General features: G+C 36.1%; 1 protein-coding gene across 1 annotated transcript; it reads left to right on the plus strand.

The window, feature by feature from the left end:
- The first annotated feature begins 1,526 nt into the window (after nt 1-1,526).
- LOC124938991 (zeatin O-glucosyltransferase-like) lies at nt 1,527-2,891 on the plus strand. The gene has a single exon (XM_047479511.1). The coding sequence runs from the start codon at nt 1,527-1,529 to the stop codon at nt 2,889-2,891; it is 1,365 nt and encodes a 454-aa protein (XP_047335467.1).
- The last annotated feature ends 8,956 nt before the right edge of the window (nt 2,892-11,847 follow it).

Below are 11,847 nucleotides of genomic sequence, written 5' to 3' on the forward strand. Positions count from 1 at the left end.
TTATTTATATTTTTATCTCCGGTCCATCTTCATAGTTAATTAGAAGAATGATACATAAAAAAATAAGACTAACATAAATGCAATTTAAAATTTTGACATTATTTTGATGAAAATGACTTAAATTTAAGTCATAAATAATAATTAGAAAAAGAAAAATAAATATAAGAATAAGACGACATAAATGCAATTTAAATTTCTGACATTATCAAATGAAAGTGAAATATAAAGTTAATAAATGGCTGTAATCAACCCAAACTCTGATTATAATTTAGAGTTAGGGTTAAAACTTTGGACCACACAAGCAGATATCAATGGCCACCATCACCACCGCCAAGAAAATTTCAACGTATATATATATATATATATTATTTTATTGTAACATTCGTTTAAAAAAATCTTGAAATGATATTAAGAATGTTCAAATTGAAATGATATTATGTATTATTTGTTAACATAATCACACAAATAAAATAACAATCATGACATCATTAACTACTTCAATTAAAGTAAAAAACAAATTCTTACTTGAATCATTAACTACTTCAATTAAAGTAAAAAAAAATCTTTACTTGAAAACTACAAAGTTTTACTATTTCGCCTGAATTTATCATGTTGTAAAAATATTTATATATCATTTAAAATTAGATTTATCAAACCAAACATAATAACATATTCATAAATTATTTCAAAGTTTCAAAGTGAAAATTCAAACTCAACTTTAACTCCAAGCTTAGAATTATTTTCGAACGTGTCACAAACACAAACATTAGTAGCAAACCACGTATAAAAACAAACAAACAAGTTTTAAAATAGAAAAGTCCAATTGCTATATGAGCCTCGAAAATGAATTGTTTTTTATCAAATATTTTTCGAATTTTAAATTGTGTCATACGAGACTTAAACTATTAGAATTTTAGACATTTAAGATTTTATCACAAACGAATTAAGTATATCTTTCTTTTACATATTATTATTCATCTCTTACTTAATTTATCATATTTTTAAAATTAAAAATTATTTTTTTTCGAATTATTTTCACTAATTACACATTTTTTTTAACATTGTCCGATAGTTTAAAACGCGTATATCTATAAAAAAAATACTTTTACGTCCAAATTGGTAACCGTACACCAAGTCATGTCGTTACAAGTTTATTTTAAAAATAAATACAAAATCTCTCTCTTTAAGTTTTTTTTTAAATCTTTCTTCATATTACATTTTTTTTAGTCACTCCGACAAATTCAAATTCGTAAATCTCAAAAATACATTTTAAATATTTATAGTATTATTTTATTTTAAAAATTGACAAACTAATAAAAAAATGATAAATTTAAATAAAACAACATAAATAAAATTTAAATTTCTAAAATGACTTAAATTCGAGAGCCTCAAATAATCATTCTAAAAAACAAATTTTTTTAATATAAGGTTAAAAAATGGCTGCAATCAACCCAAGCTCTTTCTCTTTTGGTTATAAAAGAGTATAGAGTTAAAAGACTCTTTTCCTTCCACACAAGTACACATCAATGGCCTCCATCCACCAAGAAAATCCTCCCGCCGCCGCCGCCGTCGCCGCCGTGGTGGTGGTGGTCGTACCCTTATTATTTCAAAGCCATCTAAACCAAGCTTTACAGCTCGCCCACCTCATCTCCTCCTACAAAATCCCGGTCTACTACGCCACCTCCGCCGTCCACTGCCGCCAAGCCAAGCTACGTTACAACGGAAAAAACACATCTTCAATAACCCACCTCAATTTCATCGAATTACCCATGCCACCTTTCCATTCTCCACCACCCAATCCAAATTCAACCCTAAAATTCCCATCTCATCTCCAACCCTGTTTGGATGTCTGCTTAGAATTACGCCACCCAACCGCCGGCCTCTTGCGCCAACTCTCCTCTTCATCTAAAAGGGTCGTCGTTATCAACGACACAAATATGGCGTACGTCATTCAAGATATCACCACCATTCCAAACGCAGAATCCTACTCTTTCTCCTGCATATCGGCCTTCAGTCTTCACTGTATACTCAATCAAAGTAATATTACTTTACAACCGATTGCAGAAACTGTCACGCCGGAGATAATGAAATTCGTGTCATTACAGTCTCCTTTTGCAGATCTTAAGAGTGGGGATTTAATCAATACGTGTAGAACATTGGAAAGATCCTATCTTGATTTACTAAAGGATAAGAAACAATGGGCTGTTGCGCCGTTGAATCCGGTGATTAGAGCGACCGACGAGATGATGATTAATAATAACAATTGTCTTCTGTGGCTAGACAAACAGCCGAGGAAGTCTGTTTTATTCGTTTCATTTGGATCGACAACTTCAATGGTGGCTGAACAGGTGAAGGAACTTGCTATAGGTCTTAAACAGAGCAAACAGAGATTTCTCTGGGTTTTGAGAGATGCGGAAAGGGGAAATATATTTAGCGATGATCATGGAGATAGGAAAAGTGGATTGCCAGATGGGTTTGAAGAGAGTGTGAAGGGAATAGGAATGGTTACACGAGATTGGGCACCGCAAGTTGAGATATTGGGTCATGGTTCGATTGGAGCGTTTATGAGTCATTGCGGTTGGAATTCGTGTATGGAGAGTTTGAGTATGGGGGTTCCGATTGTGGCTTGGCCGATGCATTCTGAACAACCGTATAATGCTATGCTTGTGACCGAGATGCTTAATGCTGGTGTTGCGGTTAAGGAATGTGATGGGGTTTTGGTGGGTTCGGTTTTGATTAAGGAGGCGATTGAAGAGATGATGGTTTCTGAAGAAGGAGCGATTAAGAGGGAAAGGGCGAAGGAAATTGGTTTGAGTTTGAGAAAAGCGGTTGAAGAAGGTGGTGCTACGCGTTTGGAGGTTGATTCTTTCGTTGAACACATAACCAGATAGATTATGTCAGTTTTGAAACATATCAACCCATAAATAAATTTTACCTTATTTGTCTATTATTATGTTTGATATGTAATCTTATCAAGAATCTAATAATGGAATGATACTCATAATCTTTCATTTTTATATATAAGGGTGAGATATGATGTTACAAAGTGAATGTAGCATGTAACACATCTCACAAAACAAGACACTTGGAATAACTAATAGTCAATTATACTTCTAATGGTGTGTATGATACCATTTTTCTTTGTTTATATTTATATAGGGAGAGATCTGTTGTCCCAAGTGAAGCCGTCCCTTACCGTCTCATTTATCAAAACGATCGTAATTTTGATAAATTAGACAAATAAAAAATTATATATATATAAAATAAACCCTAAATCCTAAATTCCAAACCCTAAACCCTAACTTATAAACCTTAAATTCTAAATTCTAAATCCTAAAAAATTATATATATAACATTCTATTTTAATATTCAATTTTATCTTTCCTCTCTCCACTATCTTTCTCTCATATGAAACAGAGACATATTATCTTTGGGACAACATGTGTACATATTTTTTAGTTTACACTAATAAACATAATTAAATATATTAAATTTTTTTTTAATAAAATATTGTTTTATTTTATATATATATATATATTTTGTAATGAAACTATTATTTTATCTAACTTTATATTTTAACTTAAATAATATTATTAGTTTTCAGATTTAATTATTTATTTACATAATCAAATATATATAATGTTTTTATTATATATTTATATTATACTTTTCTATCTAAATAATTTATTTCAACTAATTAAAATAAAAAAGAATTATTTAAATAATCAGACTTCCAAATTTACAAACAATAATACTAAGATTTACTTAAAAAAATATATAAAAGATGTGTTGTTGTCGAGTCAACAAAGTTTAATCAATGCATTAAAAAATTAATTTTTTTTCTTGTTTTTTAAGTTAACAATAAAAATTTAATTTAAATTTTGTGGGAGTATAATCAATAAAATTATAGTATCTCAATTTATAAAATTTAAATAGTTATTTTTAATAAATGTTGTAATAAAAAATTAAAAAAATTAAAATAAAAGTTAAAAAATATTTAGAATAATTATTGTACTAATTAATTCCAAATTAATTATATAATTAAATTCTGATATAATAACAAAATAAAAAATTATTTTTTATTTATTTTATAAATAAAATTATATTTGTTAAATTTTAAAATAATTAAAATTTAAATAATTTAAAATAATAATATATATAATCACTCAATCAATAACGGGGAAGTTTTAATTCACAAATCTTATCAAAAACTTATTTTTCAACTATTCTTTACATCATTAGGTATTGACATTTATTTTGATTAAAAAACCTATATATATATATATATATATATATAAGATTTGAAAAATAATTGTATAAATAAAACTTGAAATCTAATATTCTAAAAATAATTTAAATTTTGTGAGGTAGAGTCAAATGGACATGAAAGATATAACATGGGAACTTTTTTCGAGTTCTTTAAAATTAATTTATCATAATAATCGCGCCCAAAAGATGCATAAAATTTATCATAATAAATGTCTAGACATATCAAAGGGTATACAACACTGTAACTCCCGAAAAATTCTTCAAGTCTAGAGTTTTGCGGATAATCTTGAGCTTCGAGAATTTCAACCTCGATTTGCATGTCAGGAATTTAAAAAATAAAATAAAAATTATTTTTAAAAGTTTTTAAAATAATCTCTGACAGATTTTAAATCAATTAAAAATAATTCATTTCGCGTTTCAATTTTAAATAATTTGGGAATTTGTGGTAATCAAATTACAGTTTGATTTTTTAGAAATCATTTAGTCTAAATTAATTAAACATAATTAATTTAAAAGATTATTCATTTGAAACAAAGTCGCCAATTAATTTTTGAAATCAATAAAAAATGACATACGTGTACAAACGTATTGGCCAGATTTAGTTCGTAGTTTGGTAATATTCGGGAAAGAATTTTTGCGTTTCATCCTCTTTACCCGTTTAAAAAATAATCTCTACTTATAAAGTTAGTTTTTGAAAATTGGTTGTATAACGTTTTAACTTTAACCAATTATTTTATAGTTTTAGTCATTCTTCTAGGTTTTAACATTATTTGAAATATTAAAATAACAATATTTAAATGATGCTACATGTTGCTTATGATAACTAGGGATGATTATACATGAATAATATCAGTTATTTTGAAAGGTGTTAGAGTTTAGAAATAATCATCAAACATACCTTAGTCAAAATATTTTTGGGAAAAAATATTTTTTGCGGAAATTTCCCAAATATATTTTGAAACCATTTTCTAATTTTTTGGAATTTTTAGAAAAAAGTTTGGGATTCCAAAATTACAAAAATAATTTTGGGTTTTGAAACGTGGAACCAAACAGACTTTAGAACCGGAGTCCTAAGTTTTGGGTCTGTTTTTGTAGTTTAGAGCCTAAAAATCATCGGTCTAGGTGCTAAGGAATCTCGGTGCTTGACTAATATTACTAGTTTATAGAGTGACATATATAAGGTCAGTCATTCTCACCCTCATTCTCTATGTGATTACTTAATTAAGAAATTCTTAAGTGAGTTTTGTATTTTTAATAGAATTAGGAAAATGCTCGTGCAATGCACACGAATAAAAATATAATTAAAATAAATTTAATAATAAAAAATAATATATATTTAATGTTTAAAATTCTTAATAAATTAGGAATAAAAATAAAACGCCATCATTCCACATCTTATTTACTTCGGTAAAACAACTTATCTTCTCACATATCTTATCTCATATTTTTTTCTGAATGAACCTCTCATCTCGTGACCTTACACTTTTATTTTGGTTAATCAAACATTTGATTCATATTATAGATTAGTTAGTTAAAAAGTTGAACTTATATTGTTAAAATATCACGCGTGGTGTTAAATTTAAAATATAAAATGTTATTATCTTAGTTGATTAAAGGGTTGTACTTATTTTGTTAGGTTGCAAGTTCGAAACACACATATAACATTTTAAATTTTATTTTTAAGTATATATGGGCAGGTCAACCCACAATCCGACCCAAGTATCTATTTACTCTCACATATATAAATCCAAATTAACCACAACTCTCGACCCGACAATCCGAACACTTTAAAAATTAAGTACCATTATATATATATATAGATTAGTTAGTTAAAAAGTTGAATTTATATTGTTAAAATGTCCCGCGTTCATCAAATTTGATGTTGAATTTAAAATATAAAATGTTATTAGCCTAGTTGGTTAAAGGGATGTACTTGTGTTGTTAGGTTGCAAGTTTGAAACACATATAACATTTTAAATTTTATTTTAAACAATTTTAAGTATATATATGGGCGAGTCAAACCACAATCCGACCCAAGTATCCATTTACTCTCACATATATATCCAAATTAACCATAGCTCTCGAACCGACAATTCAGATATTTTAAAAATTAAGCATCATTATATATATATATATATATATTGTTAGGATCTAGGTAGCCGCTAGAGGACCGGGGTTGGACCGGTTAGCGGTTCTTACTCGAAAGGTGGTGGTTAATCCGGTTAGAGATTAACACCGGGGTTTCAATACTACACAGCCTGTCACAAACCCTTGAACTAGGTTCAAGCGCGGAAGAGGTTTGCTTTCAGGTTGAAGCAGCACACTTGTATGATAGACAGTATCGGTTTCAGATGATGAACGTTTAAAGTTTGGTGGGTCGGTTTCGGTAATCTAGAGATTCGGCTTGGACAAGATTAGGTAGGTTGGAGCGGTACGGATCGGTTAGATAATGAAGCCAGTCAGACAGTAAATAACAAGACAGATTTTATGGATATTCGGAGATAAAGCTCCTACGTCACCCCTTCCTCTCGAAACCGCGAGAAGGATATTCACTAAGGAATACAAGTACAATCCGACCGAGACTTATTTTCTGCTCGATAACACTCTTACAATTTACACCGAAATTGTAAAACACACTTTAGCTTTAGCACTTAGGCTTTCTAGAACAACACAGTCTTATCACTTGTAGAATAAATGCTCTTAGAATTTCTCACTTGTCTCACTGTATGTTACTTGTCCCGCATTTACTCTTCTTCAACTGCCCCTTTTATAGGTGAAATATGCCAACGGTCATATTTTATTTCCTTGAATCTGATTGGCTGAGTAGAGGTGCAGAGGTTCAGTGATTCAGTGATTTAGTGCCTGCGGTCATCTTTTCAGACCTGGCGGTCAACCTCAGACCTGGCGGTCTGTCTCAGACCTGGCGGTCTGTCTCAGACCTGGCGGTCTGTCTCAGACCTGGCGGTCTGTTCTTCCGGTGTGTAAGGCAAACCTGCTAGGTTTGTCTTTTACTCAATGTGGACACTATCTGTTAGACAGTTGTCTGTACTTGGAAGATCTCCTTTCTGACTTATCCCGAAGTGGAAAGATCCTGTAGGACTGTCTTCTGCAACCTGTAGGCTTTCCTCAGACTTGTATGGATATGGAAGTGTTCAGTCTGTTCCTTTGGTATCATTCTCAACAGATACCCGAATCGTCTTCTTGTACTGGTCGGTCATTCGACTTAACCGGATGGCTTCCGGTACGAGTGATGTAACCGGACTTCTTCCGGTTATTCCTTTGCCTTGTGGCTGGTCGGCTGTCTGATGTTTCCGGTTTTAAGCTTTGGCCGATCCTTTCTTTGTCCGGTTATATTCCACGTGTTCCTGGTCGGTTTAGTGACTTGACCGTCTAACCTTTTTAGTCGGTTCTTTTGTTTGACCGGTCCGGTTCCTTATTCCTGCATGAAAGGTTTATTTAAGTTAGGTTTATGTGAACCGGTCTAATTTTATCTAACAATTTCTCCCTTTTGATTATTTTATTTAAAATGATCAAAATCATGTAAGTTTGCAACCGTAGGCCGGTTCTTTTGTTTGTCCGGATTTTTGAAACTGACTTAGGAGAATTTTTCGAAAAATTTGGAAAAGAAATTTTGAGAAAAATTTTCGGTTTTCGGAAAATCTTATCTTTTATCTTTATCAATTTCTCCCTTTTTGATTATTTTATTTAGAATTATCAAAACCAAGTAGAGATGCAAAAGATGGCCGGTTTCAAAACTAACTTTATATTAGATAATCATATAGAAATACTAAAACAAGCATAGGTAAGAGAAAGGGGAGCCCCTATTCCGAATCCGAGAAGTCATAGATGTTCCACTTTTTCTTCACTTGCTGCGGTTGACTGGCCGATCTGGAGGCTCGTTGTTTAGTGGGCCGCCGATGTAGGTGCACTTCAGCCTCTTCTTCGACGTGAGTGGCCTGATCCGGTATACTGTCAATGACCGTCTCAGTGACCACATTCAGCAGGTCGGCCACTTGAGCTTTCTTCGAGGATTCTCTTTTCCGTTTTGCCGGTATCGACGAGGCAGCGGTTTCCTTCTTCTTTTTGTTAGCGGTTGCATAGCCTTCTAGCCTCTGACTTTCTCTTTCTAACCGCGCATCATCCTTCGCAGCTTGAGCGTCTGCCTTCTTTGCAAGTCCTGGAAACTTAGCCTCTGCCCGTCGAATTCGCTCGGCTTCCTCTTCCTCCTCGGTAAGTTGCGATGGTCGCGGTGCCTCCTTTTCTTTTCTTGCTTCATCGTCCAGCGCATCCTGGATCTTCTTAGCCGCTCGGGCATCAGCCTCTACAGCCGCGGCATCCGCATTCATCTTGACTTGGAGCAGTTCGACAACTTGTTCGGAGAGCGCTTTGAGTTCGGCCTCGAGACCCTCATTTTTCTTCTCAAGTTCGGAGACCCGTCCGAGTGTTGTGCCGACCAGGTCCCCAGCAACCTCCGCCAATCGTTGATCGGTCTCTCTTTCAAGCCGAGCAAAGTCCTCTTTTATCTCGGAGGTCGTATCCTCCAGAATTACGGTTCGCTTTAGATGTTTGCTGCGCAGAGCCGCTTCTTCCCGTTGATCTTCGTCGATTTCTGAGAACCGTTCTTCCGTTCTATCCAAAAGTTGCCTTGTGGTGTTGGCGAACTTGAGTGCCGAGCAAACGGTTCTCTGAAATTTCTCCCTCAATGGCTGAACCGCGGAGTCTTCAATCTCTTGAATACGGCTATCAACCCATTCTTTTGTTGAGTCTTTAAACCCTTGAAGACGGCTCTCAACCCATTCTTTTGTAACACCCGGTTCGGGGACTTCCGGTTGTGTAAGTGGAGATTGCCCGATGAGAGGAGGGTCCGCCCTTTCATCGGATTCATCTGATGCCGAATTTGCCCTTGGAGGTGTTGGACAGTGATCTGGACTTGTATCAATCCGGGGAGCTGTATAGACCGGTATTTACCTTTGACCGTACATTGCCTCTAGCCGGTCAATTTCTTGAATAAGGTCTCCTCTTGCTTTCTCAAGCCTTTCTAACACCAACGGTGTTAAGGTGTCCTCCGATGCTACCTCTTCATATCTTTCCGTAACCTTCCGGATGCGTATGGTTAGCTTCTGTAGTTGTGCTCGAGGTCTTAAGAGATAGGTTCGGTGTAGGACCTCTTCAATGGTATCGGATTTTGTGAGATCCATGACCACGTCCTCCACTTTCTTCAGTCTTTGGAGGCATTTCTCGTCTGTGTAGTCCGGTAGGATGTCCCTATATCGTTTGCCGAACCGGTGCTCGTGCCATTCCAGGTATATTTCGTCAATCGACTCGGCTCGCTTTTTAGTGCCCTTTAGAATTTTGAGCGTTATCCTATCGGCTTCTGCCTCTTCGTCCTCCTTCTCCTTTTCGTTACCTCTTTCATTACCGCCTTCTTCACCACCTTCTTCACCACCCTCGGTGGTCTCAGGATTTGTGTCAGGACCGGCATTATCGGGACTTCGGCCCGAATGCTCTTCTTCGTTGCCCGATCTTTCGTCATCGGTCTTTTCAGATTCGGATCTTTCAGAGCTAGAGGCCGACTCTCCCTCCTCCGTTGGCGGTGGCAGTTCCGAGAAGACTATTTTCTCTTTTCCTTTGTTCTCGGCCTTTTCTTTCGTTGGGGCCGCTTTCTTGGCGGCTTTCTTCTTTCGGCCACCTGTGGAATCGGGGGCCGGTTTCTTCCTTTCTAAGAATTGTTTGGATCTGATGAGGCTTCTATTTGCGATGATGACGCCGGGTCCGATTTTGAGGTTATGGTGAAGGAAGATCTTACCTAGAGGAACAGCATATCCCCATGACCGGTTTGAGTCTGGTTTCACCATTTCCATTAAATTGTGGAACACTGCTTTTGCCCAGTTAACCTTTGTTCCCTCTATCAGGCCGACCAGCATCCTGATTTTGTCCCTGGTTAGGCTGCTGTAGTTTCCTCCCCTTGCTAGAATCGCCCTTGCGAAGATATCACAAATTGGAATATACTCCGGTTTCAACGTTGATTTGCTACCGGATACTTTTATCGGCTCCTTAGTCGCCGAGAGTATCTGGCAAGCTGCCTCAAAAGTCTTAAGCTCTATGTCTGCCGTTGCATCCTGGCCGGTTGTTGCAAGGCGCAGGCTCTTTGCCACCGATGCCTCGGTGAGCTCTATTTCAGTACCGCATACGGTTGCGGTGATCTTATCGTCGGAGATAGTTGCGGTGTTGAAACCTCCTCAACCGCCTCTTTATATAGAACATGAGGACCGCCGAGAAAATACTCCAGACCGGCTTTGGCTACCCGATCAATAACCTCCTTTGCCGCAGACGTGCTTTTCTGTCGAATTTCCTTGAAATCCACCTGAGTCAAGTGCTTAAACAAGGCCGAATCGCGCCCCATCTTAGAGAGTTTGAAGAATATGATAGCAGATGACCGCTTTGATAGAGTTTGAAAACGTTAGAGAGAGAAAGCAATTTCGCGTGAGAATGAAATAAAATGGCCGAGAGCTCCTTTTATAGGTGCGGTTTGGAAGCCCAACCGTCCCATCAAGATTTGGCGGGAGTTTTCCCTCCAAGCTGAAAGGGCGGCAAACCATGGGCGGGAATGAAAAGGCGCCAATTCCGTGGGCGGTAATCCAGGTGGCGGGAGTTTTGGGCGGGAAATTTCCCTCCAAAACTTTTGCTTTCGCCATTGATGACGCAATCTTCTTTTTGAGACCGATTGATGCGCCGGTTTTCTAAAGACAACCGGTTATTTTGAGTAAGCCGAATTTTGCACTCTTTTGAGTTTAAGCGATTTTCTATGTGATCGGATAAGGGCGCGGTTATAATTTGAAGATGTTAACCGGTTACTTAGATAAATATTCAAGGTATTAAGAAGATCCGGTCATTTAAACTGAAATGAAATTTTATTCAAGGGACAATACAGAAAGAGAACTGAAAGATAGTTCGGTGCGAAAATAGACATTCAAGAAGTAAAAACCATTTTGGAGAACTTCTCCTCCACCGCATCCGCATCAAGGATGTTTGAAGGGGATGCCGGTGTACCCGGTCCAAATTCTGGCCGGTACTTGAGAATCAGCTTACTTATGTGAGGTGCATAACCGAGACCTTTCTTGGTCAGCACCATGTTCTTCAGGTTTTGAAAGATGACCGCTGACCAATTGATGGTCGTTTTGCTAAAGATATGGGTCATCATGTTGTAGGTATTCTTTGAGTATCGCTGATTTGGGGACTAACAGAGAATTGACCGAGTCACAATCTCAAGAAGGAGTTGAGCATTACGACCGAGGCGGGTTTTTAACCCATAGTTTTCCACTGGATCAAGGTTTCCAGAGAAGAGTAGTGCATAATAGAATGCATCAATTCCCTCCAGAGTTGGGAAGTCAGAAAACCCTTACGTGGGTAGGTTGAGAAGGGAGGCGAATTCGGCTTCATCAAGCCAGAAGGTGTGGTCTCTTACCGTAGAGACGATGTAATCGCCCCTGATGCAGGCGCTTCTGAAGAATGCCTTGACATCCTCAATCAGTATGGGACCGGATTCTTCGAGGAAAGTTCGAAGACCGGAATCAATAA

The sequence above is a fragment of the Impatiens glandulifera genome, chromosome 5 (assembly GCF_907164915.1).
Source record: "Impatiens glandulifera chromosome 5, dImpGla2.1, whole genome shotgun sequence".
NCBI classification, from domain to species: domain Eukaryota; kingdom Viridiplantae; phylum Streptophyta; class Magnoliopsida; order Ericales; family Balsaminaceae; genus Impatiens; species Impatiens glandulifera.

What these genes read in the sequence shown, in the direction of transcription:
- LOC124938991 (XM_047479511.1), top strand. Translation starts at nt 1,527, where the DNA reads ATGGCCTCCATCCACCAAGAAAATCCTCCCGCCGCCGCCGCCGTCGCC.